Source organism: Canis lupus, chromosome 3 (genome assembly GCF_003254725.2).
Source record: "Canis lupus dingo isolate Sandy chromosome 3, ASM325472v2, whole genome shotgun sequence".
NCBI lineage: Eukaryota > Metazoa > Chordata > Mammalia > Carnivora > Canidae > Canis > Canis lupus.
The window spans coordinates 59,189,712-59,213,810 of NC_064245.1; the positions used below are offsets into that span (position 1 = coordinate 59,189,712).

The 24,099-nt window shown below is 54.6% G+C and overlaps 3 protein-coding genes across 3 annotated transcripts in view; 1 reads left to right on the forward strand and 2 right to left on the reverse strand.

Moving 5' to 3' along the window:
- Positions 1 to 24,099, reverse strand: part of PPP2R2C (protein phosphatase 2 regulatory subunit Bgamma) — a 947,578-nt gene that overhangs the window by 628,759 nt on the left and 294,720 nt on the right. The window lies entirely within an intron of this gene.
- On the forward strand, positions 346 to 14,531 carry TADA2B (transcriptional adaptor 2B). Its single transcript, XM_025437153.3, has 2 exons — positions 346 to 649; positions 12,051 to 14,531. Exons 1-2 carry the CDS (start codon positions 380 to 382, stop codon positions 13,041 to 13,043), a joined length of 1,263 nt encoding a protein of 420 aa, XP_025292938.1. The 5' UTR covers positions 346 to 379; the 3' UTR covers positions 13,044 to 14,531.
- GRPEL1 (GrpE like 1, mitochondrial) lies at positions 16,535 to 23,979 on the reverse strand. Its single transcript, XM_025437154.2, has 4 exons — positions 23,822 to 23,979; positions 21,787 to 21,946; positions 20,534 to 20,615; positions 16,535 to 17,734 (listed from the first exon to the last, which is right to left on the reverse strand). Exons 1-4 carry the CDS (start codon positions 23,923 to 23,925, stop codon positions 17,388 to 17,390), a joined length of 693 nt encoding a protein of 230 aa, XP_025292939.1. The 5' UTR covers positions 23,926 to 23,979; the 3' UTR covers positions 16,535 to 17,387.

Sequence of the window (24,099 nt, forward strand, 5' to 3'; positions counted from 1 at the left end):
GCCTTCCCGCCCATTTCCCAGCGCCCCGCCTGGGGCCGGGAGGCCGAGAGGCGCGGGGAGGGGCGGGCGGCCGGCGGCGAGGGGCGCGCAGGCGCAGGCGGCGGGCCGGGTCCCCGCGAGGTGGCGCGCGCGGGGCGCCTGCGCGGTGCGGCGGCGGCGGCGGCGGCGGCGGCGGCGGCGGCGGCCGGGCGCGAGGGCGCCTGCGTGCTGAGGCGGGACGCGGCCCGGCGGGCCGGCTCCGGCGGCGCCTGGGCGGGGCGGCGCGGTGGCGGCGGGCGCGGGTGGCGGTTGCTCGAGCGCGGCGGCGGGCGCGGGCGGCGGCGCGCTGACGGCGGCGGGCGCGGGCGCGGGCGCGGGCGCGGGCGGCGGGCGGGGGAAGATGGCGGAGCTCGGTAAGAAGTACTGCGTGTACTGCCTGGCCGAGGTGAGCCCGCTGCGCTTCCGCTGCACCGAGTGCCAGGACATCGAGCTGTGCCCCGAGTGCTTCTCGGCCGGCGCCGAGATCGGCCACCACCGGCGCTACCACGGCTACCAGCTGGTGGACGGCGGGCGCTTCACGCTGTGGGGGCCCGAGGCCGAGGGCGGCTGGACCAGCCGCGAGGAGCAGCTGCTGCTGGATGCCATCGAGCAGTTCGGCTTCGGAAACTGGGTGAGCGGCGACGGCACCTGCTCGCGCCGGGCTCGGCCGGGGGCGGGGGCTCGGCGGGCGGGAGGCGCGCCGGGGCCGGGGTGGCGCCCGCGGGAGGGCCGGTCCTGCCCGGAGCTGCCCGGTCCCGCCCGGAGGGGGCCCTGCGCGCCCTCGCGCCCCGGCTGCCCCTGCCCGGCTGTCAGGGCGGGTGCCCGGCGCCGCAGGTCCCCGGTTGTGCCGGGCTCCCCGCCGGGCCGGGACGTCCCGGAGGAGCGCTCGGAAGCCCTGAACAAAGGAGCACGGAGCTCGGGCGTTGGTCCCGGGCTTCGCCCCCGCCGCGGGGGCTGTGCGGAGGCCGGGCCGGGCGTGGAGGGCGAGGGGGCTCCTGTAGGCCAGCGGGGCAGCGAGCTGGGCCCCGCGGGAGACGCGGAGGCAGCCCCCCCGCCCACGGGACAGGAGGCTGCGGGCCTCGCGGCCAAGAGGGTGTCCACCTGCAGGCACCCGCGGAAGCAGGGAGGGGACACAGGACCCCGGACCCTTCCTCCCGAGGTCCTCCTGCTTCCCTGAATCAGGACTCACTTGGTTTGGCTGCCGTGTCTCCAGCAGCCCGCCCCTCCTCCTGGGCTCCCTGTGGAAGACTTTCCACACTTCTTCCCTCATGCCCAAGCCTGGCCTGCTTTCCTTTCCATAAAGTGAGCCAGCCTTCGGGGGCAAACCCCCCCCTTCTGCGGCCCAGGAATCCTTGCTCTTCTCTCAACTCTGCAGAGATGCACTGCTCCGCGGATCCGCACCTGAGCGCCCACATGGTGACCGCCATCCTCTGAAATCCTCTTTTTGTCTAGAAGTGCCTTGGTGCACCTCGGGCCTCAGCTCTGTGCTCATTGTACAAGGGCTCTGTGGAAAGAAGGGCAAGGGGCTCGTCTCGTCTTCAAGGGGCTTACAGTGTCAGAACCGTTTGAGTTCCAGCCTTCCACAGAGAGCTGCTGGCGGACCTCCTCGCTGCTGAGCCCAGACCCAAATCTCCCACCACCTCACGCAGTTACGCAGACTGCAGACTCACGGCCATCCCTCCTCAGGTCCTCCTTCCAGGCTGCTGCGCCTTCGCCAGCGTATGTCCAGAATCTAACCAGAGCTCACGACCTTAGTCCAGGCTGGTGTTTATCTCTTGACCACTTCTGGGGCCTCCCAACTGGTCTTCCTGCTTCATCCCAGTGCCCTCCAGCCCATTCCGAAAGCCATAATCAGAGTGATCTTTGAAGACATGTCGCATCACATCAGCCTTCAGTGGCTTCCAGGCCTCCTTAGGTTAAATTTCAGGGCCCACGATGATCTCAGCTGTTACTCCCTTGATCATTTTTTATTTCGTCTGCTTAGAGTGCCCTTCTTCCAGATCGTGGCTCGTGACAGGCCTTTCTGCTTCTGTCTCAGTGCCTCCAAGAGGCTTCCTCTCTCCACTCCATTCTCACAGCCCTTATCTCTACAGCCCTTGCTAAAAATAGCTGAGGTGGCCTGAGAGCTTCGCTGAGTGCCAGGCACTGTGCTGGGCAGCACGTGTCTTGTGACCTCTTCCCGGCGGCCCCGTGCAGCAGGCTTTGAACCGAATAGTTTGACGTCAGAGTCTGCTCCCTGCAGCTCGTCTACCCTGCCTTCTCTGCGACTCTGTGGGCACACAAGGGAGGACCAAGCCTCTTCAAGTGTGTTGGAGGAAGCGTGGGGCAGGAAGGGGGGCATTCTCTAAAGCAGTGGTTTCGGAACTGGCCTGTCCATAGGAATCACCTGGGGAGCCTGTTAAAATGCAGATTCCTACTCCAAGCTAGCAGCAATCTCAGCCATTGCAGGAGACAGAGCTGGAGGAGAGGGACTTGGGCCTGGGTGCTGAGGGTCCTCTCTGCTGAACCCACAGTGGGTGCTGGAGAACCCATGGTGGGTGCTGGGGGAGGCCGGAGATTCTGCATGCTAACCGCGCCTGGAGCGCTGCCAGGCTGCGGGCTCTAGAATCTAGCTGTGCTCTCTTGGGCCACCTGCTTTCGCCGCTAGACTCCATTGTGCTTCACCCGAGGCGCTCCGCAGCTCTGAGATGTGCAGTGCCCTTCCAAGCAGATTCCCAGATGTGTGCCCCTAAGGGGTATGCCCCATGGACACCCTGTGTAGCCTGTGCCAGTCCTGAGTGACAAGTTAAAATACTTGTCTAGGATGCCCTGGCTTTACCATGAGAAAAGGTATCAGTTGCAGGCCTGATTCCCAAGTCTGGGCCTTAACCTCTTGGTGTAAGACCATTAACTACAGTGGGGCAGAGGCTGGGAGCTTACTGGTGCAGCTAAAGGTATGGCTAGCCTGGAAGGACTCCTCAGGGGAGCAGAGTGTTGACCTGGTTCAGTGGGTGGTCCACGTATGGGATGAGAAGCGGGGAGGTGACCCGGGGGCGGGGTGCAGTGTGGAGAGAGAGCACACAGGTCAGTGGCAGTGATGTAGAGGAAGGTGAGCCCGTCCGCTCTCATTTTTCAGTTGGCACATGTGACCTGCCCCCTTCGGGTGGCACTGCTTTGTGTGGGATTCATGGGGGTGGGGCGGTTTCAGCAGGCCTGGGGGAGAGGCTGCAGCTGAAGGCTGGGGCCATTTGCTCACATTCTTCCTGGGGCTGAAGTATGGGGTCCTCCAGGTGTGGGTGTGGCTGAGGGATGCTCGCTGTGAGCCCAGAAAGCTCTGACACCAAGCCCATGCCTTTGAGGGTGGGTATGGAGATGCCTGTGAATAGGACAGTGGGAAAGGGTTGGCAGGTGGACAATGAGCCAGTCACATAACCGGGGGTATTGAGAGCCTCGACGCAGCCGGTTTTGTGGTGGGTGCTACTTACGTTCAGAGTTAGAAGTTCCAGATCTCGCTGGAGAGTGCTGTGGTTGCTGAAGGAACGTGGCAGAGCCAGAAGTTGATGCAGGTCCTCTGACTCCATGCCCATAACCATCTTTTTCACTGGTTCACTGAGTGTGGGCAGACTCCCCTGAGGTGTCTCAGATTCCTGGGGGCCTCCTGGATCTCCTGAACTGGCATCTGTGTGCGTGAGGTCTGGAAACGTTTATAGAACGACACCCCCCGCCCCCACCCCACGCAGTTCCGATGGGGCCCTTGGAGCCCTGTTGGGGAAGCATGGAGACCTTCACTTCTCCCCGAGGCAGGAGGCCCTTCCGAGTATTGGTGGGAATGGCCCATCACAGGCCCATCCTGCCAGCCTCCCGACCCAGGGTTCTTAGTTGCTGTTAAGGAGGGGGGGGGGCGGTAAAGGAGGAGCCTGAGTGGAGAAAGTAGCTAGAAGCGATAGGGTTATGCAGGGCAGTGGTTTTCAAACTGCAGCATGCTTCACAACACCCTGGAGGGCTTGTGGAAACACAGGTCGTGCCCAGCCCCCCTCCCAGCTCTGCGTTGGTAGATCTGGTCTGTCTGGGGTCCACATGAGAATTTGCCTTTCTAACAACTTCTTCCGGTCATGCTGGTCCAGGGACCCTACTTTCAGGCCATCGATGTGGAATAAGGCATGCCACTTTTTTGTTGTAAAATATACATAACATTATTTTACCCATTTGTCTTAAGTGAGCTCTATGCCCATCGTGGGGCTCGAACTCACAACCCTGAGATCAAGAGCCTCAGGCTCTACCAACTGAGCCAGCCAGATGCTCCTTGTTTTAACCATTTTTAAGTGTCTGGTTCAGTGACATTAAGTACATTCACACTCTTGGGGCCCCATCACCACCATCTGTCTCCAGAACTTTCTCATCATCACAGACAGAACCTGTTCCTGTTCTGCAACTCCTCCCGCTCCCCCCCCCCCCGACCATCCTTGGGGGCACCTACCACCCTGCCTTGGGTCTGTTTGAATTGACTGCTCTGGAGACCTCACATAGAGGAATTCTAGAATATTTGTCCTTTTGTGATTAGTTTGTTTTGCTCAGCCTAACACCCTCAAGGTTCACCCATGCAGTGGGTGTCACAGTGTCCTGGTTGTCAATGGTTGAACAACACTGCACTGTTTTTCCATCCATCTGGCTGCCGTGCATGTGGCTGCTCCGGCCTCTGACTGTGGGCGTCTGCTGGGCAAGCATAGGTGCGCACAGGTCTGCTGGAGCCCGTGATTGCCATTCCTGTGGCTCAGTATCTGGATGTGGCCTGGCAGGGCCACCTGTTTACCATCTTGAGGCCCCATTCTGCTCTTAGGCATGTCGTGAGGCTCTCTCTTGGGTTTATCTGACCAGAAAGGCTTCTGTCTCTTGGAGGGCCAGTCACAGTTGTGGGAGCTGGTGTATTCTCAGAGGTTAGAGAGGAGGTCAGGGAACCTGGCAGTGAGGCCTGCGGGACTCTCCAGGTAAACAGATCCAGTGAACAGGAGCCGTGGCCAAGGTAAGGAGGGTCCTTGGAATGGCTGGTGACCTGTAAGGACAGAGGACAGCCACTGTTCAGAGGACAAGCCACTCTTCGTCATCATCTGATGTGGGGCGTGGCACCGACCACCCGTGTGTGTGTGTGTGTGTGTGTGTGTGTGTGTGTGTGTGTGTTCGTTCGTTCACACCCCCCCCCCCCCCCCCAGTGAGGCAGGTGGCTGTCCTCTTCCCTCTGAGGATGACCAGACTGCATCTAGAGCAACATAGGGGTCAGCCAGGAGAGGAGGGCAAGGTTGGTGACTGGTCAGGTGACACTGGGCCCCGCGGGTGCTTGTCCCCCAGCCCAGGAGGAACAGGCGGGTGCCCCGCTGAGCTCCCTGCACAGACACTGCCCAGGAGGGAGGCCACAGGGCTCTGGGCTGCTGCTGGATCTCCTGCTGCCACGGAGGCCGGCCCCTCCTCTTCCCTCTGGGCCTGAGCAGTCCCTCCTTGTCCCCTCCTTGTCCTTTAGGACAGAGCACCTCCCCCTGCTTCTCGTTCTTCCCGGTGCAGGCCTTGCTCCCTCCTGCTGCCTTGGGCTGCCACCTTGCCCAAGCTGCCCCCAGCTGTCCCTAAAGTCCCTGCTCACAGGCCCACTCTGTCTACAGACACTTCCCCCCCGCCTCCACCCCAGAAGCCGCAGGTTGGGGTGCTGGGCCTTTTGGAAGCTTATGTCCCTTTGGAGCTTCTCGCTTTGAAGAAGAAGGAAGCCCCAACTCCAAGTGCAGCTCCCAAGCAGTGGGGAGGAGAGGTGGCCCAAGAGGGGGCCACAGTGGCCCTCGATGCTCCTACATGGCAAGGGCACTCTGAGAAGCTAAAGGTAGCTGGCATTTTGGTGAAGGAGGCGGTTTGTACGTGAAGACTGAATGTCACTCTGTGCCTGGGAGGAGGCAGCTAGTGCAGGGCCCCTGCCCTGTGCCCCAGACGACAGAGGTGGAGTGGCTGAGCAAGAAACATGGCATGGTGGTTCTGGGAGTGTGCCAGCCGGGTGTCTGGCCTTGCTCTGCCTTTTTAAAGGATCAGGAGGCATTTGATCACTGAGGTCTCCCTGTGGTGTGCACTGTGTCACCACCGTGTGAGAGACCCCGCGGCGACAGGGCCAAGTGCTCTGGAGCGGGACTTCTATGGAAACCCTGGGGGCAGTGTCACCTGAGGTGGCTGTTCAGCTGAGCAGTGGGGCGGGGGCCACTGATCCGGCCCATGGGGCTGCTGGGGGCCTGAGCTAGATGCTGCATGCAGCAGCACACACCTGCTCACTGTGACAGGTTTTATTTCCTCCTTATGAGGCCGTGTAATGGGAGAGATCGCAGGCCAGAGTGCTGGAGCCAGAACCTGCACCCAGCCCAGGGCAGGGGGGTTAGCAAGGCTCCCAGAGGGGATGACTCGGGTGTAGGGGAGGCCTGCATCCAGCCCTGGGGTAGAGGGGTCTAGCACAGGCTCTCAGAGGGGATGACCCGGGCGTGGGGGGGCCTGCACCCAGCCTTGGGGTAGGGGCTGCTACACAGGCTCCTGGAGGGGAAGACTTGGGCATGGGAGGTCTGCTCATGGCTTCCCAGTAGCAGCGTTAGAATGTGTGCATCACTTCTTCTACTGTAACCATCACTGGGCGGGTAGCAGTGGTGCTTCTGTGATTCAGATGAGGAGACGGAGGTATAGAGGTTAAGTCAGTTGTCAGGGGTCCTCAGCCGCTAGAAGCAGAGCTAGGACTGGAACCCAAGCCTGCGCACACAGAGAAAGGGTGCTTCCAGCAGGGGTTCCAGAGTGTGTGGGGTCTGGCTCAGGCCCTCAGAAAGCACACCACGCAGACCTACCTCACAGGGCAGGGCGGCCTGCACCCTCAGACTTCAGGGACTTCGTCCTGCTGAACAAACATTTCTGGGGCTAACATAGAGTTACGGACTCAAAGTCTGCCAAGTAAAGCTGTTAAAAGATTGAAAAGATGCAGTTAATAATCTGTCACCATTTCACAGGAAGAAAGATGATCTTAGTACTGCCCACATAGGAGCGATGCATCTGGGAATGAAGGACTGTCCTTTGAATGGAAAAGTTTAGCTCTAAGGGAAACCCTGGTGGCGTCCCTGGGTTTTTAAAATCTCCCCTTGACCGTGGGCTTGCCCAGTGTGAGAGGTGGTGGGTGCACTGATGGGAGCCTCTAAAGGTTGGTCATCAAGGAGTGACTCTGTGGGGTTTGCACTCGTGGGGAGGGTGTGCAGGCACAGCAGCAGCAGACATCTGGGCGCAAAGCGGGAGGCGGCGGCGGGTGTGTGCAGGCCGCGGCACCCGGGCAGGGAGCATAGCAGCTCCGGTGCGGCCCACACGTTTCCTGGACTGTCCTTCCTGTCTCTGCTCAGGTGCTGGCGGCCAGCTCCCGTGAGCCATGAAAAGGCCGGAAGGAGACCAGACCGGCCAGAGAAGCCAGGGGAGTCCTGACTTGCCGGGATGCTCACTTCCTGTCGTGGGGAGCCAGCATCCTGGTGGGGGTCGGGTGACCTCAGGGAGTAGTCGATGGCCCGTTCAGTATCCTACAGTGTATTTGCCTTCATTTCCCAAAGGGCTCTAGGGAAGCAGCATACTTCTCTTTATCTTTCTACAAGGGTGTTTGTTTTGTTTTGTTTTGTTTTGTAATTTTATGCTTTTGTGAGCACAAAGGAACAGAACCTGTGATTCGGTTTCTGTGGACTGTGGGCTACTTAGCCGTGTGCTGCTGTGTGTTGGGGAAAGCCAGCTGTAGGATACAGTTGTGTTCCTTGTTTAATTTTAGTTGTACTTGACTCAAACTTGTCTCACTAAATCTGTTATCCCCAAGCCCACTTTGGTGCTCCTGCCTGCCCATCTGTCTGCTTATCCATCTGCCTGCCTGTCATCCCCACCATCTGTCTGTCCATCCGTCTGTCATCTAGAGTAAGTGGAAACTGTGACCTTGAGCACGTGATGGGGAGGCCTGCCCTCCCAGTGCTCTGCTGCTGTCATATGTGACACGAGTACAGTGATGGGACCTTCGTGCCCCTCGCAGGAGGTGGGCAGATCTCGTGTGACTACTGCCACATGAGGATGGGAGAAGACACAGAGTGTGGTGGGCAGCCTGCAGGCCTGGGGTTGGGTGCTGTAGCTCCTGCTATTTATAATCATCTTTGAGAGTATGTGTCTCACTGTAATTTAGCTCCATCAAACCTGTCGGTCCTCTGGATTCTTGTTGGAACCAGAGCTGTGTATTGCTCTCATTTAGACTGTTCCATGGTGATCTTACTCTGTTTCAAAGTGATTGAAAAATTAGGGTTTTGTGTGTTTTGCTGGGCCTTTCTCAGTGGTCATGAAACTGACATGGTGGCTCCTGGGGGCGAGTCGCCTCAGCGGCAGTTCATGGCCAGTGTCCGTGCTGGCCTCGGCCTTTCAGCTGTTGTTGGGCAGCAAGTAAGCTTGACTGATGATGGCGATTCCTAGGCTCCTGGTGACGAGGCGCTAGCCACTTTGATCTGTGGCTTCATACATACTTATAACCAGGGCCCATCCGAGAGCCAGAGTCCTCCTGTTTATGCAGAGAGGGTCTGGGCCACCGAAGTGCCGGTGTACTCGTGCAGCTAGCTGGCCTGCCCACTGGCCGGGTGTGGGGCCCAGGCTGCGGGCGTGAAGTGGGAGAGATGCCTTGTGTTCCCAGCTGCTGTTGCCAGTCACCCTGCGTCCCTGTGGCCCTAGAAGGTGAATGTTCGCAGAACAAGACATGGCTGTGGTACCTGCCTGTGGCCGTAGTAGAGCAACCCGTCCCACCATGGCCAGGGGAGCTTTTCCACACAGCAGGAGAGTCATCACTTGAGTACTCTGTTTTCGTTTCTAATATTTAGATGTAAATCTCAGACTTCTAAACAGATAAGTATAAGGAAGAATTTAACTTTACTTTTTTAGGGGCACCTAGGTGGCTCAGTCGGTCAAGTGTCCAGCCCTTGATTTTGGGTCAGGTGGTGATCTTAGGGTTGTGAGGTTGAGCCCTGAGTTAGGCTCTGTGCTCATTGTGGAGTCGGCTTGAGATTCTCTCTCTCCTTCTGCCCCTCCTCTACCTTACTTTTTCTCTTTCTCTACAAAAATAAAAATTTAACTTTATTTTTAAAACAATTTCTTTTTTATTATTTTTTAGAACAATTTTTATTTTAGATTTACTCAAAATGAAAAAGTGGTATGCAGAGTTCCTGTATATATTCATCCTATAAGCCTCCTGAAATATTAGCATCTTGCACAGGTACTGTGTGGTTCCAGAGAGTAGGATGCTGACGCTGACTCAGAGCCATTCACTTCTGCACAGACTGGCCTGGGGTCCCACCCAGGAGCCCGCAGTGATGTCGCTGACTTGTCTCCTCCAGTCCCAGTGGTTGTCTCTTGTGACTGTGACACGTTTGAGGAGTGCTGGCTGGTATTTTGTAGAATGTTCCGTAATTCAGGTTTGGCTACTGTGTGCTGGTGCTGAGGTGCCTGGTTCTGGGCCTGCAGCCGTGAGTAGAGTGGGACAGGGTCACTCTTCAAACACTCCTCCCATTGGGGGATTTCTCCTTACAGTTTAGAATTGGACACAATATAAAGATGAAAACAGGCCATAAGCAGGTGCTTAAGCACAGTGGAGTGGCTCCTTCCCAGCTCAGCCCTGCTGTGCTAGGTGGCCTCTATAGTGTCTGGTGGCACAAGCACATAGCATCTTGTCTTCCAGACCTTTTGCACAACAGCAGTGATGAGTACACCCTCTTTTGTGGTGTGTTTCCAGCTGCCTTGCGTGTGAGAGGGACCAGTTGCTGGGGAAGGGCAGTGTGTCCCGTGTGTCCTGTGTGTCCCTACTTGGCTCACTGTTCTGAGGCTGCCTTGCGGTTTCCATTCTCTGCTCTTGTTCCCACAGTGTCAAAGTTGATGGGAAGAACCTCCGACAAATTACATACTTTGGTTTGGTCAGTTATGATTTAACTTTACTAGTAAGAATCCTTCTGTTTTTCAGGATTTAAGTTTTATCTGAAATGTGCTCTGAGCATCCAGTGATTTTTGACAGGCAGATGGCTGAGATTCAGGGTGAGCATTTTGTTGGGAGGGCAGCTGGTGGTTCTATATCCTCATTGGGCAGCCCGCTCTACAGGTCTTCTCATGGGGCCAGGGGTGGGGGCAAGGCCTGGGGCCCAACCGCCTACCCAGGCAAGCCTGGACTTGCAGCCTAGGCACCCCCACCCCAGCCTCTGGTGAAGGGGCACCCCAGGTATCGCACCCAGGAGGCTCCCTGGACACTTGATTCTGAATCTGTAGTGGCTGCAGGCTTGTACAGAAGCTACAGTGAGGAGTGGAGAAGTCCGTTGGCAAGGCTAGGCCATACCTCTGACTGCACAGTCAGGCACTGGAAGCTCAGACCAAGCACTTGGGCATTTCCACTCTCTGGACACCATCATGAGAAAGTCCTTTCCTCCTGAAAGAGCAGGTGTCAGGGATGGTATTTTTCCAGCAGAGCTCATCAGGGTGGAAGGATGCCCACCAGCCTTCTGGCCACTCTAAGTGGGACCTGAGCTGGGTCCCTCACTTGTGCAGAGTCCACTCCAGTGCACCAAGCCTCTACACCTTCTCAGTTGATGGTGCTTGGAGCAAGGGTAGGGCTGACTCCTGCCTCCTTTACTGGTACTAACTGGAGGCCCACAGATGGGAAGTGACCAGCTTGGGTCACACAGTGGCAGTGGATGCTGGGGACAGTTGTGACTTGGTTTTTTTTTTTGGTGATTTTTTTGTTTTTTGTAGGGTGGGGGGAGGCAAGTGTTCCCTGGGAAAATATAATGAACAGATTTGATGCAAGTAGTAATGTTTTAAAGAAGTTAACCTCGTACACAGTTCTTCCCCATAAGACCAGAATCTGGTGTGTACTCACCTTCCTTTTCTCCGATTCTCAGAAAGGGTTGTCCCCCCACTAGGTCCCAACACTGCCTGGGCCCCTGCCCTGGAGCCCTACCCTCAGCACTCCGCATCTGGGGGAAGAGTGCCAGGCACTCCGTGTGCCTGAGGCCAGACCCAGGAACGCTTCCCTCCCATAGCACCCAGTGAGTCATCTGTTGTCAGCCCGAGTTGATTGGCCGGTTTCTTGGAGTCCAGTTTAGCCTTTAGGGGTGCAGAGACCAACCTGATCTTGTGGGGGGTGAGAGTGTTGTGGCGCAGAGTGGCTCGTGTGGGGCCCCAGTGGCGGCCAGAGCCACAGAGCAGAGTGCAGGGTGAGCAGGGCTGGGGGCAGGGGGCTGAGTGGCTGCTGGTGAATGAGTGCGCATTTTGGGCAGCTACTTTGTGAAGTGGCTTTAGCGGTTGACTAAGGAAGAGGCCTCTTGGCAGAAGGAAAAGATTGGGGGAGTTGTATAATTTCCTCTCGTTAATAACCCTGGTGTTCATGGGTCACCTTCTGTAGGAGTGAGCAGCACTCGCAGTGTGTGGCAGGTTTCAGCTAGGGAACTATGGAGGCTGTCGTCAGTGACGGTCCCCACCCCTGCAAAAGGCATTTACCTGGTCCTCTGCTGCACCACCAGCCAGGAAAGGGACAGGCTGCCACCCCCTGCTCCCCTGGGGCCGTGTCCATTTTGGTTCCTAGAGGCAGGCAGCACTGCAGAACAGGTCTGTCCTGTGTTGGGAGCCACGGGTGGGGAGCCCTGGTGGCACCAAGAGAAGGCGGGGCACCTTGGGAGCTTGGGGGTCCCCCCCCCCTCCAGTGCAGGGTGGGGCCGCGGCCAATATATGTGAGCTCTGCTAGTCCTTTGTAAGAAGGACCCAGGAGAGATGTGGGTTCCAGAGTCAGTGCCCCTCCCGATCAGGCGGGGAGCCTCCCGGGCGGGATCTTCCCAGAGCACTAGCCCACCCCCGTGGCTCCTTCTAGGGTCTACAACCCTGTGGTGTGTCTGGCTCCAAAGAATGCGCCATCAAATACCCTTTGGGAGGGAGGATGACACGGACTGGAAGGGGTCCAGGACGGACCCTGGCGTTACCCTGACACTCGGAATAACCTGTAACCCCTGTCCTTATAGGAAGACATGGCTGCTCATGTGGGAGCTTCCCGCACGCCGCAGGAGGTGATGGAGCATTACGTAAGCATGTACATCCACGGAAACCTGGGGAGAGCCTGCATCCCTGACACCATTCCCAACCGGGTGACCGACCACACGTGCCCTGGCGGAGGCCCCCTGTCCCCCAGCCTCACCACCCCCTTGCCTCCCCTAGACATCTCGGTGGCCGAGCAGCAGCAGCTGGGCTACATGCCCCTGCGTGACGACTACGAGATCGAGTACGACCAGGACGCTGAGACGCTCATCAGCGGGCTCTCAGTCAACTACGACGATGAGGATGTGGAGATCGAGCTGAAGCGCGCGCACGTGGACATGTACGTGCGCAAACTCAGGGAGAGGCAGCGGCGCAAGAACATCGCCCGTGACTACAACCTGGTGCCCGCCTTCCTGGGCAAGGACAAGAAGGACAAGGAGCGGCCGGCCAAGCGCAAGGTCACCAAGGAGGAGAAGGAGCTGCGGCTGAAGCTGCGGCCGCTATACCAATTCATGTCGTGCAAGGAGTTCGATGACCTGTTTGAGGGCATGCACAAGGAGAAGATGCTGCGGGCCAAGATCCGAGAGCTGCAGCGCTACCGGCGCAACGGCATCACCAAGCTGGAGGAGTCCGCTGAGTATGAGGCGGCCCGGCACAAGCGCGAGAAGAGGAAGGAGAACAAGAGCGCCGCCGGTGCCAAGAGGGGCAAGGAGGATGGCAAGGACGGTGAGTTTGCAGCCATCGAGAACCTGCCAGGCTTTGAGCTCCTGTCGGACCGCGAGAAGGTGCTCTGCAGCTCCTTGAACCTGAGCCCCGCGCGCTATGTCACCGTCAAGACCATCATTATCAAGGACCACCTCCAGAAGCGACAGGGGATCCCCTCCAAGAGCCGCCTCCCAAGCTATTTGGACAAAGTCCTAAAGAAAAGGATTTTAAACTTCCTCACAGAGAGTGGGTGGATATCCAGGGATGCGTCCTGAAAGTGTGGGTTTGTGGGCAGCCACCAGGCGCTCTGAGCCCAAGGGACCCGGGCGAGGGAGGGAACATGCTTCCCCCCACTGTTGCTCCTTTTTTAAACAAAGCGAGTTCCTTTCTTTTAGGCTATAAATTCTTTTCCTGGTTCTCTGAAAGAAGCAATAGTAACGATTTTATGTCGGATCATGGGGGAAGCCGACATATGTATGTTTTAACTTAGTCCAAAAGTCATACCTTAAGATGACGATTTGCCTTTACATGTTCAGTTTGGGGACTATTATGAGATTGGGTCATTTCGTGTCTTCCCTTTGGTACGCAACTCTTGGGCTGCGGGTAAAAGGGGCAGCTTTCCGCCGGCCCCGGTAGCCAGCTTGACCCTGTGACATGATCTTTGGCTGGCTGCCGGGGGCACCCCTGGGCCCCTCCCCCCCCCCCCCCCCCCCCGGACACCCCAGCACAGCCCCAGCACGCCGCACTTTAGGTGGGGGCCAGGGTGGGGCAGGTGGGAGGTGAGGCTGGAGAACCACAGGATGCACAGGATGTTTCCTTGGGAGCCTTAGAGGAAGAGTCAGGTTGAAGTGTCCACGTGAGCTTCCCCCTGACTCTTGGCATTGAGAAGCTGGAGCTTGTCCTTTGGAGCCCCAAACTGCCCCTTGCCTCCTTTGCAGGGGGTAGAGCCTGCAGGCTCACCTCAGGCAAGCACCCAGCCTCTGGGCAGGCTCCCTAGTATGTGGAAGGGGCTCCAGAACTCTGAGCCAGCTTTCCAGGGGGCTGCTGCTTGCTGCTCCTAATACTTACAGGACTAAGTACCCCACTTACTTGGGAGAACTCATTTTAGAAAGTGGAATGCTGAGTTCTGGAGTCCACTTCCTCCAGGATTTTCACTGTGGTTGCAATAACCTTTTTCACCGAAGCTCTAGCCTTCTCCCTGCAAGCCTGGCTGAGCGTTGTATTTCAGGGGGTGTGCAGTGCTCTCTGCAGCCCAGCCAGGCTGGACTGGGCTACCCCACAGCAGGCTCTGGCCAAGCAGGAAGGGAGCCTTCAGGGTGAGGCACTGTGTGTGGCTTCTCCGGTCTCGGTGTTGGATCCCTCAGCTTCCACTCCGCTTCCGCCCAGCCCTACTGTTTCTGCAGGGGCCCTCTTCTGTCGGGGGACACGGTACCTTCCTTCTAGAACTTGAGTCAGTTCTTTGCCTTCCTGCTGCTCAGGGTTGGTTCTCATGGTGAAGATCCCACTTTAGTTGGGGTGACTACAGACCCCCAGCACTCCCATTCTTCGGGGAGCTCATCCTGCAGCTCCTGCCCCATAGCGACCAAGAGACTGTTTACCTCCCAGAATGTTTGGGCTTGAAATTAAAGTGAAGTTATTTGAAAGACAAAAAGACCCTCATCATTTCCAAGGACTTAATTAAGGTGCCTTTTCCTTTCTTTTTACATCCTCCTGTCCCCCAGGGTAAATTTTTCAGCATTAAATAAAACATTTCAAATACCTTGTCTGTGGCTTTAGTTGTAAAGTATACTGCATGCTGGCAGGAAGTGTTCCTGGTTAGCTCAGCCCAGGAGTTTGACAGAAGAAACAGCGAGCAGAGGTAGGACTCCTGAGGCCCCTCCATGTGTCCCCCTGCAGGGTAGCTGCTGTCCCCAGAGTGCCGGTTGGGTCTGCCACTGAGTGGTGATGGCGACGGGACTTCGTTTTTACAGGGTCTTAGCCAGTGGTTCTCACTTGGGCTTCCTAGACCAGCAGCGTCTCTGCCCTGGGAACCCGCTCGCAAACCTTAGTGGGGGGCCTTTGAGCCGCTGGGATGCTGGCTGGTTGAGCAGCGCTAGCTGTAGCTCCTCCGGGGCTTGTCACTCACCTATTTCCTCCATCAGGTTCCTGGTTTGGTGAGGTTCTCAATTTGGTATTTTATTATGAAATGGTTGCCCAACTTAAGCTTGAGAAGCACAAGGTCCCTGTAAACGAGTGGCCCAGGCTGACACAGGCTGTCCAATGGGAAATTCTGTGCTTAAACAGGTTTTCAGTATGTTATCTTTTTGGGGGTATGAAGAATTTCTTTAGGTTTGACAGTCTTAAAATTCCATGAATGTTTAACTTAAAGTATTAGCAAGCTGTCACATGGAAAAGGTCACTTTGTCATTGGCTATCTCTTACCCCCTTCCCTCCAGCTCTGTGGGCCACATCAGGCCTTCTCATGGCCCTTAAACCTCCATATTTAAAATGTGTCCCCTTAATTCCCAGAAATTAGGGTTTTTCAAAATTTAAACTGTCTTGGAGTCCAAAAACCTAGATAATTCAGCCACTCAAAAGAATGCTCTCTGGATGGCCAACATTCCAAGGATATGTAAAAACGCTAACTACGATTTTTATCATTCTTTACACATTCAACAAGTTGGGAACAAAGCAGTGTCATTGCTGCATGTTGGCGTGAGCCAGCTTGCAGGGTTAGGACGGGGACAGCATGTGACAGATTTTAGCTCAGCACTTCTGTGTCAAACCAGTTTTTCCTCCAAAGTAGGAGTTAAATTTGCCATTAGGCAGAAATCCCTTCACACCTGCCCTCCTTCCCTGCAAGCAGCAGTTCAGCTGGGAAAGGGCAAGTCTTGCACAGATCCCGGTGGTGAAGGCCCAGTTGTCTGCACCAGATGTTGACGTCTGGGCTGAGGCCCGGCAAACCCTAGGCCCTGGACGGGAATGCGGTCACCAGGTCTGACCCCCCCAGTGGAGGCAAAGCACATCCCCATCTGCCTCTGCAGCCTCCCAGTGATGGTGGTTCCAGCTGGACAAGGGAAGGGCTGCACACACTCAGAGAAATTCACTTGAAAATTACTTTATATAGTTTCAGTTTCAAGGAGTTGCAGGAAGGTGAAAGGAGAGCCTCACAGCTACACAGATGAAAAGTGGAGCTCTGACCCCAGTTGGGTTTTCTCAGTGCACCACACTGCCTGCAGTTCTGGGGCAAGTTTTTGACCAAGAACTTGAGATTGCTTAAAGGAAAAGAAAAGAATATTTTGAAACGGTATAAATTAAAATTTTAATTTTAGGAATACTATCTATATCTGAAAATTACGAGTAAACTGCCCCACCTTCTTTATGCAGTGAATGAATTTAATAGCATTAACCTTCAATTGCAGAAGTACCTATTAGCAGAGACTAGAAGGTGGTATTTTCTCTGCTTTATGACAGATTGCTCATTTGACTCTGTGTGAATGAGGAATGGCAGGGCCTACGGTGCGGTGTAGACCCATGGGTAATCTTGCCCAGCTTCTGAGTGTGGGCAGGCCCTTGCCTGGTCGCCAACCCGAGGCGCTGTGGGACATCTGCCCCCAGCAGAGGCCAGGTCCTGGGCCAGCCTGTGGCAGGAGGGAAGCTAACATCTGAGCGCGCATCTAGTGTCAAGCACTTCGCTTCAAGATGTGAGTGTAGAATGGAAAAGCTAAGTCACGCTTAGTGGAGGTGGGTCTCCTCCACCCAAGGACACAAAATAGCTTCTAGAAAGTAGGAAAATAAACATAGTAGGGCTTTAATCCTCTTAAATAAAATTTAAAAATTAAACATTAACATTTAAAGTATACCAAGCGAGCAGTCCTCGGATTTTGAGAAAGTCCATCTTATAAGGGAAAATACCTTCAGGTCTCCAGTAAGTAGCTAATAGAGATCTGAAAATTTCTACAAATGGATGAACAACAGGGCAAAAAAGATTTTCTCAAATTCAGTAACCAGCAAAATAAGGCGGTTGAGACCTGTTGAGATGCATGTGCTCACTCCCGGTCTCCTGGGGGAGCTGGGGCTTGGGCATTTCAGCAGCTGGAACAGTAATGAACTATAACTGAACTAACACGTGTTCTTCAGCAGGGGCATCAAGAAGCTTTTCTGGGCGGGAAGGAACGTGCTTAGGGTCTCACCTTCCCTTCAATGAACGAAGGTATGGGCTGAGCACCCAGGACCCTGTGTGCCAGGGTGCCGGAGGGCCTGGTGAGGCTGGGTGGCCGGCCAGCCAAACAGCAGGGTTCCCGAAGGTGTTTTATTTGTTCATGGGATTTGGACACCACCAGGCTTTAAGCAGCTGGAGCTTTATCCTTGACACCCACAGTCCAGTAGTGACCCGCCGGCCTGTTCTCTAAGCGTGCGCAGCTATTAAAGGTGTATTAGAAATCAATGAACAGACTCCCAAATTAAAGTTCATGAACACATCTGCGCAACCGGCTTAATTTTCTGTTTAGCCACTGGTTACTAAAGCTTTCCAACAAGGTTTGGGAAAGGGTCAAAAGTACTCATAGAGAAAATGAACCAGGCTTTCAAGAGTGACAGCAAGTGATTACAAAAACCCCATGGAAGCCCTTCAGAGGCAGCTAAGCCTCCTTCACCACCCCCACCAGGGCAGGTCTTAGAGTGCGCCCATGCAGCTTGTACCCCACTTTGCTGACCAGTGCCACCGTGCCTGGCTCCTTCCCTTCCACCGGTGTGTGGAACAGGGCCTCGTGCTCGTAGGGATCGAACCTGGCCCCTACGGGGTTCAGCCGGAGTAAGCCATGCTTTGTGAACACCTTCTGGATCTGGACCTCGGTCATTACGAGCCCCTCGTAGAGGTTCTTCAGGTGAGGATTGTCGTCTTTAACCTCTTCCTTTGGGACACTCTGTGTTGCTTTCTCCAAGATGTCCGCGACCTCCAGCAAGTCCTTGCAGAAGCCCTGGATGCCTAAACAAAGTGAAGATACCATCATTCGCATTCCCTATCACCGTCAGGGGGACTAGAAAGCTCTAACACCCTGCCGACCTCATGCACAAACTATTGAAAAATAACATTTCAAACTATTCATCTGTCCTCAAATTTCAAAGGTTTAAAAAAAAAAAAAAAAAAACCTACCATAAAGCCCAAAAAAGAGATCTTTTCTGGGTTTAGACAACAGCTAATTAAGAACGAAGACAAACAGCTCCCAAAGGGCAGAACCATCTCGCCATCAATCCTGGCCCAGGTGAGGACACAACACCTTAGCCACAGGACACCTCACCCCCAAGGACATGATGCCGAGGGAGGGGCAGCTGCCCTGCCAGCACTGTGGGGTCCAAGTTCCCAGGACACACCGAAGCCTTAACCCTAACCTAACCGGAAATCATTTATGAGAAGTCAAACTTCAAGGCAGTGTATTGTATCAAATTGCTTGTGGTTTCAAGAAAAGGCTATAAGGGATGTCTGAGTGGCTCAGTGGCTGAGAGTCTACCTTTGGCTCAGGGCGTGATCCCGGGTCGGGGGATGGAGTCCCACATCGGGCTCCCTATGGGGAGCCTGCTTCTCCCTCTCCTTCATGTCTCTCATGAATAAATAAAAAAAAATTTAAAGACTACAGATGCTAAATGGAAATCAGGGGTGACCGGGGGCTCCAAGTGGGCATCTGCTTCAGCCAGGCCAAGACCGGGCACAACTGCATCACCTCACACTCAACTCTGCAGGAGGCAATGCCAGTGTACAACTTTCTTGTCACAATACTTTCCCCTCCTGCTTTAAAATGAAACCGGAAAATGTCTGCTTATCTGATAAAATCATGGGCGTCTATCATGGATCAAGCGTGTACCAGTTCTCAGGATGGTCTGCCCTCATGGAATGTATGGTCTGAGATAGGCATCAAATAATCACACGAATAGACGCAATTACAAATCCCACCTCCACGAAGGAGCATTCCTCAGGGCTGAGGAAAGATTATACCAAGGAACTTAATCATTTAGACTTAGAGACTCAGAGAAGTCTGTGAACCAAGGCCTGAAGAGTTATCGAAACATTCAAGGACTAAAGGACAGTCAGTGCACAGGAAGAGGCAGACTCAGAGTAGCTGAAGGTTCCAGGTGGAGTAGCAGAATGTGTGGACGTGGTGTGGTCACACTGTGCGGGCATACCTCACAAACACTGCAGTTCTAGCTGCAGACACCCCAACACAACAAGTATCTCATAGAGGGAGTCAAATGAATTTTTTGGTTTCTCAGTACATACAGAAGTTATGTTTATGCCATAGACTATTAAGTGTGCGGTAGGTAGTATGATGTATAAAAAAATCACACATACCTTAAAAATATCTTTTTGCTTAAAAAATGTTGATTATCATTTGAGCTCTCAGTGAGGTATGACCACAGAACATAACAAATATGGTAATAATGAAAAGCTAAACTACTGTGAGAATCACCAAAATGTGACACAGAGACACGAAATGAGCAGACATTAGTGGAAAAAATGCTTGGTCAACACAGGGTTGCAACAAACCTTTGATCTGTAAAAACTGCATTATCCATGAAGCACAGTAAAGTGAGGTAAGGCTGTATTCCAAAATCACTTTGGCTTGGAGTGTGGCAGGGTGAGTACTGACGCCGCCTGGGATCAGAGTAATGGCAGTGGAGGAAGTGGACAAATGGGGGGCCAGCCACTCAGGGCTTGTGGGATTGGGGAAATACGAGGATGAGGGACAGGAACTGGTCACCTCAGATTCCTGCCCTAAGTAAGCTCCAGGAAAGAGGACACTATCCTCTACTAAAATAAGGAAGAAAAGCAGACAGAGGGAAAGTTAAAATACCCACAAGACATCCAGGGGAAGACAATGGGTAAACGACAGGACACATGGGACTAGAACTCACTAGAAATGTCGGAGCCTCAACCTGTGTGTGGGTCTGATAGAGGGCAGGCTGGGAGCATGTCGAGAGGAAGGGAGGCCTGGCCCCGCTCCCCAAAGGACCCAGACATCTAGAGGCCAAGCCAACAGGAAGCCAACGAATGGCATTTCCAGAAAGAGGAATAAGAAGTATTTCCAGAAGAAACTCATTACATGCTAAATGTGGCAGCACGAGACTGGATCTTGGTTCTCATGTGTCTGTACTTGTGCGTCTGTCCTTGGGCAAGTCTGTGACATGTTGCTGTGAGCCTGAGGGGCTTCTTCAATAACGTGGGAGAATGGTGCCTGCCGGTTCGAGCAGACGGTTCCATGAGGACTCAGACTGCACCTTTACATTTAACTGACACACCACAGGCGTGGTGTCGAGAGCCCTGGCCTCAGCATGGCTACCGCCACTCCCCAGCTTTGTGATGAGCGGCAAGTCATTTAAGCCTCAATGGTCTCAAACGTAGAATGGGAAGGACGGTGACAAAAGTGTCCAAATACTGACATTGCTGACAGCATCTTAGATCTTTTTAACATGTTACTGCTAAGTGAGCTACGGAAATGACCATCAGTGAGGCTGACCTGCTGAGATGATCTGCAGCCTCAGATACCCTCAGATTAACCCAGGTCTTCACGTGGAAGAGCGACACACACTCTTCACTGAAGGAATTACACTTATAATTCTAGAGGCAGGTCACAGCTGTAAAGACCCACCTTGACTGGAGGGAACACACCCAGTAGCCTCCCCACCTTCCCACCTGGCTGATTCTGTGGTTCCACATCCACAGAGGTACCCCGCCCACGTTCCCTGCCCCTATTTTTCTAGGATCAATATCAGATAGTGTGTCTAAAGTTACCATATAATTTTGCCTCCTCCACTAATTTTTGGCTCCTCTGCCTCAGGTTTTCAGTGTCTGCCAAAGCTCGCTTGTATTTCTCCTAAAAAAGGGGCAAAGAAGAAATTTACATGAATAAAGCATGGCACAAAGAAAGCAAATGTGAGAGGAACAAATTCCAAGTCCAAGTAACATCCGTTATGATATATGACATCTTAGTCTTCAGGCAGCACAGCTTACTGAGAAGCAAGCAGTTTTGCTGTGTCGCTATTTCCAATGAGGGGGGAGTAGGGGTTGAGGGGTCACTTCCTTGTGTAGCCTGCAGTGACCAGCTGGGTAGGGATATCATGGTTCTGACAGTCTCACTGGCCCGTGGATGGACCACTTACTCCCACAGAATTTTCAAGTTCAGGGAATCCGAGAATGCTGGTCGGGGTGGCTGCACCCAGATCCCACGCCTCCAGGAGAGGTTCAGGAGAACCACCAGCCCACAGAAGACATAAAACCCCATCTGTGAGCCGCTGGTATTCTGACTGTTGCCCAAAGGCTGCGTCCCAACACTGAGTGGGTAACAATCACCCAATGCTGGCACCGTCTCCACTTCTCACCAGTTTTCCTGTCATGCTGCTCACCTCCTGAGCACTTCTATCAGAATGCAGACCCACTGCTCCACGTCTCTGCCCTTCACCCGTCCTCCATCTGCAGGTGATTCTAGTGCAGTGGTGAAGAACAACGGTCCTGAGGCTCAAACCTGGGTTCTGCCACTCGGTAGCTAAACAACCTGGGGAATGTTACCTAACCTTTCTGTGCCTCAGTTTCCTTGTCTATAACCAGGGCTCTAACAGTTGACTCACAGTGAGGATTAATATCAATAAGGTGGTTAGAATAGGGCCAGCATAGTGTTTGATATGATCACTTTCAAATATTTAACTTGATTTGTGCCACCTATGCCTTTTCACGTAAAGTAATAACGCATCCTTCTAACTAGTTCACAAATCTCCTCCCCTCATGAGGGCACCACATAACCACACCTCTGGCCCCAATCCATCTTCCCCTAAGACCCAGCTTAAGTGCTGCAGTGCTCTTCACTTGTAAAGACTGTCTCAAGTCTCAATTCAATATTATCTAGGCAGCACGTGAAGACTCTCATGACAGAACCAAAGCCACATAGTTCTTAGAAAAATGACCAAACTCATCTGGCCAGAGGTCGTCTGAAGAACCTCCCCTGGAGTTCAAAAGATCACACTTCCCCACAAGAACCTGCGTGACCTTACCACGGTCTCCTTCAGCTGCTCTTCTAGCTTGACCTTCTCGTCCATGAGTGTCTTCTCTGTAGAGGGAGTATCTGTCTTCTGTTCATTTTGACCCACATCCTCTTCCAAGTTCCGGCCATTCTTCTGTTTTGTAGCTGTGCACAACAGCCGAGGAGATGGCCTAAACCAAGTCCACAACACTATGAATCAAGACTATGGGTTTTTTGCTAAAAAGTCAGATGTTTAATTTCAGGAATTTGAGATAATTTAAAACTACATGCTACTGACCTACGGGGGAGAATTTATCTTAGATCTAATAAAAGTAAATGGTACATTATGTACACAAGCAGCTAACTTACATAAAATCTTCTGTAATGTGTCTAAACTAGTATGTCAGTGTACCAAGGCCATAGTACTAACCTCTTCTTTCCATTCCACATACCTCCTCCTGAGAGATGGTCATGCAGAACCATCACATATTGATGGAGTAGCTACTATTAGAGATGAGGCCCAGTGCTGATGTTGATGACAAAGATGGGCTGGGCAGAGATCTCGCCCCTAGGGTACTTACTGTCAAAAAAGACATCTACAAAGTACTATAATTTTGGGTTTTAAAGTGATAAAAGAGGAACCATGCTTTGGGAGGCTCAGAGTAGCACGAAAGGCTTTGTACAGAGGTCCTCTGAAAGATGTGTATAAGGAGTCAGCTTTGGAGGCTGGAAAGCTGGGGGATGTACAGAGGGAAACAAAGAGCACTAAACCTAATACTGGAAGTGACTCAAGATGTTATCCAATCTGATCCCCACATGAAAAAGGTTACGTGGTTAAGTCCAAGGTCACAAAGTTATTAATGTATGACAGAATGGTTTTAAAACTCAGATTTCTTCTAAAAGTTCTTCTCAATTGCACATTTCAATCTGAAAACAAACTACAGTCGATTTTCTTCCCAGATTAAAGGAAACTGCCTCAAAGACTAGGAGAGCTATCAGTACAGAAAACGTGTACAAAGACATTTCTGGCAGCACTGGGCAGCAACAAGCTGGGGGCACCGGACTGCACTGTGCTTCCACAGTCTGGAATGCAGTGCGGCTGCCAAAGTGGGTGTCAAGCTATCGTCTCTGTGATTCGCTCCAGGTGTGCTGTGCAGTCAACAATGCGATTCAGGAAAAGGGACAAAACACGAAGCCACTTCTGAAAGGGCGAACCAGAAGTCCTGTGTATGCAGACCCGTGTCTTGGGCCTGGAGAAGAACCCAAGGATCCACCAGTCGGTCACTACCGGGCTGGAACGCAGGAACCTCTCTACCATATTCTGTGATTTAAAAAAGCTAGTAACTTGACCGTGGTGCGATGCGGGGTGTGGCGTCACAGCCGGCACAGCCATCCCGCCCGCGGAGGCGCCGGGAGCAGTGGGGTAGGGACGCAGCAGGGCGGGCGCGGACAGGGAGACTGAGTCAGAGAGCCCGCCAGCCCCTCCTGGGAGCTCACTCCCCGACGTGAGCCCCTTGCCACAGTACTCGCTGTCAAGGCCAGAAACTAACCCTACCTCGGCGACGCTTTCCTGGCGATTAGCTCAGATAACAAAACCACGAGTTACGTGGCCAAAAATAAAAGCCTCTCCCCCAGGCACCCGGGCGGTCACGGCCCTCCGGGTTACCGCGTCTCACCCCCCGCCGGGTGTCCCGCCCACGCGGGTGCGCTCCCCCGGCCCAGGGTGCCGAAGCCCCGCCGCACACCTCACGGGGCAGGCAGGAGGGCACCGGCCGCCGAGCCTCCGCGGCGCAGGGGAACGAGCCCGAGCGCCCCCCGCGGCCCCCGCGCGCGACCTGGCCTTGGAGGGCCGCCGGGCGCCGGGGCGCGAGCGGGGTGCGAGGGGCCGCCACGCGGGCGGGTGGGCGCCGGAGGCCCCGGCCGAGGGGCAGGCGCCGGGGGGGGGGCGGCTCGCTCGTGCCGACGACGCCCGCTCCCGGGCCCACGCGGCGCAGGGCCCCGCCCGAGGAGGAGCCGCCCTGGGGACCGCGCCTCTCCTGGGTCACAGGCAGCCGGGCGCCCCTCACCTGAGACACAGCGCCAAAGCCGGGACGCCGTGCCGCGCCAGCCTCACGCACCGAGCCGCCATGACTGTCGTCGCCGCCGTCGGCACTGCGCACGCACCGGGCATGCGCGGAGGCCTCTGGCTCGCCCCCTCGAGGGCCTGGCCACTCGCGCAGACCCGTGTCTCCTTCCCCGCCCAACCGCGTGTCTCCAGCCATTCCGGAGCCGCTTCCCCTTTGATGGACAGACGGTGCTACCCAATAATTGTGGGTCACTGCACAGCTCTCCCTCGCCCCGCCCC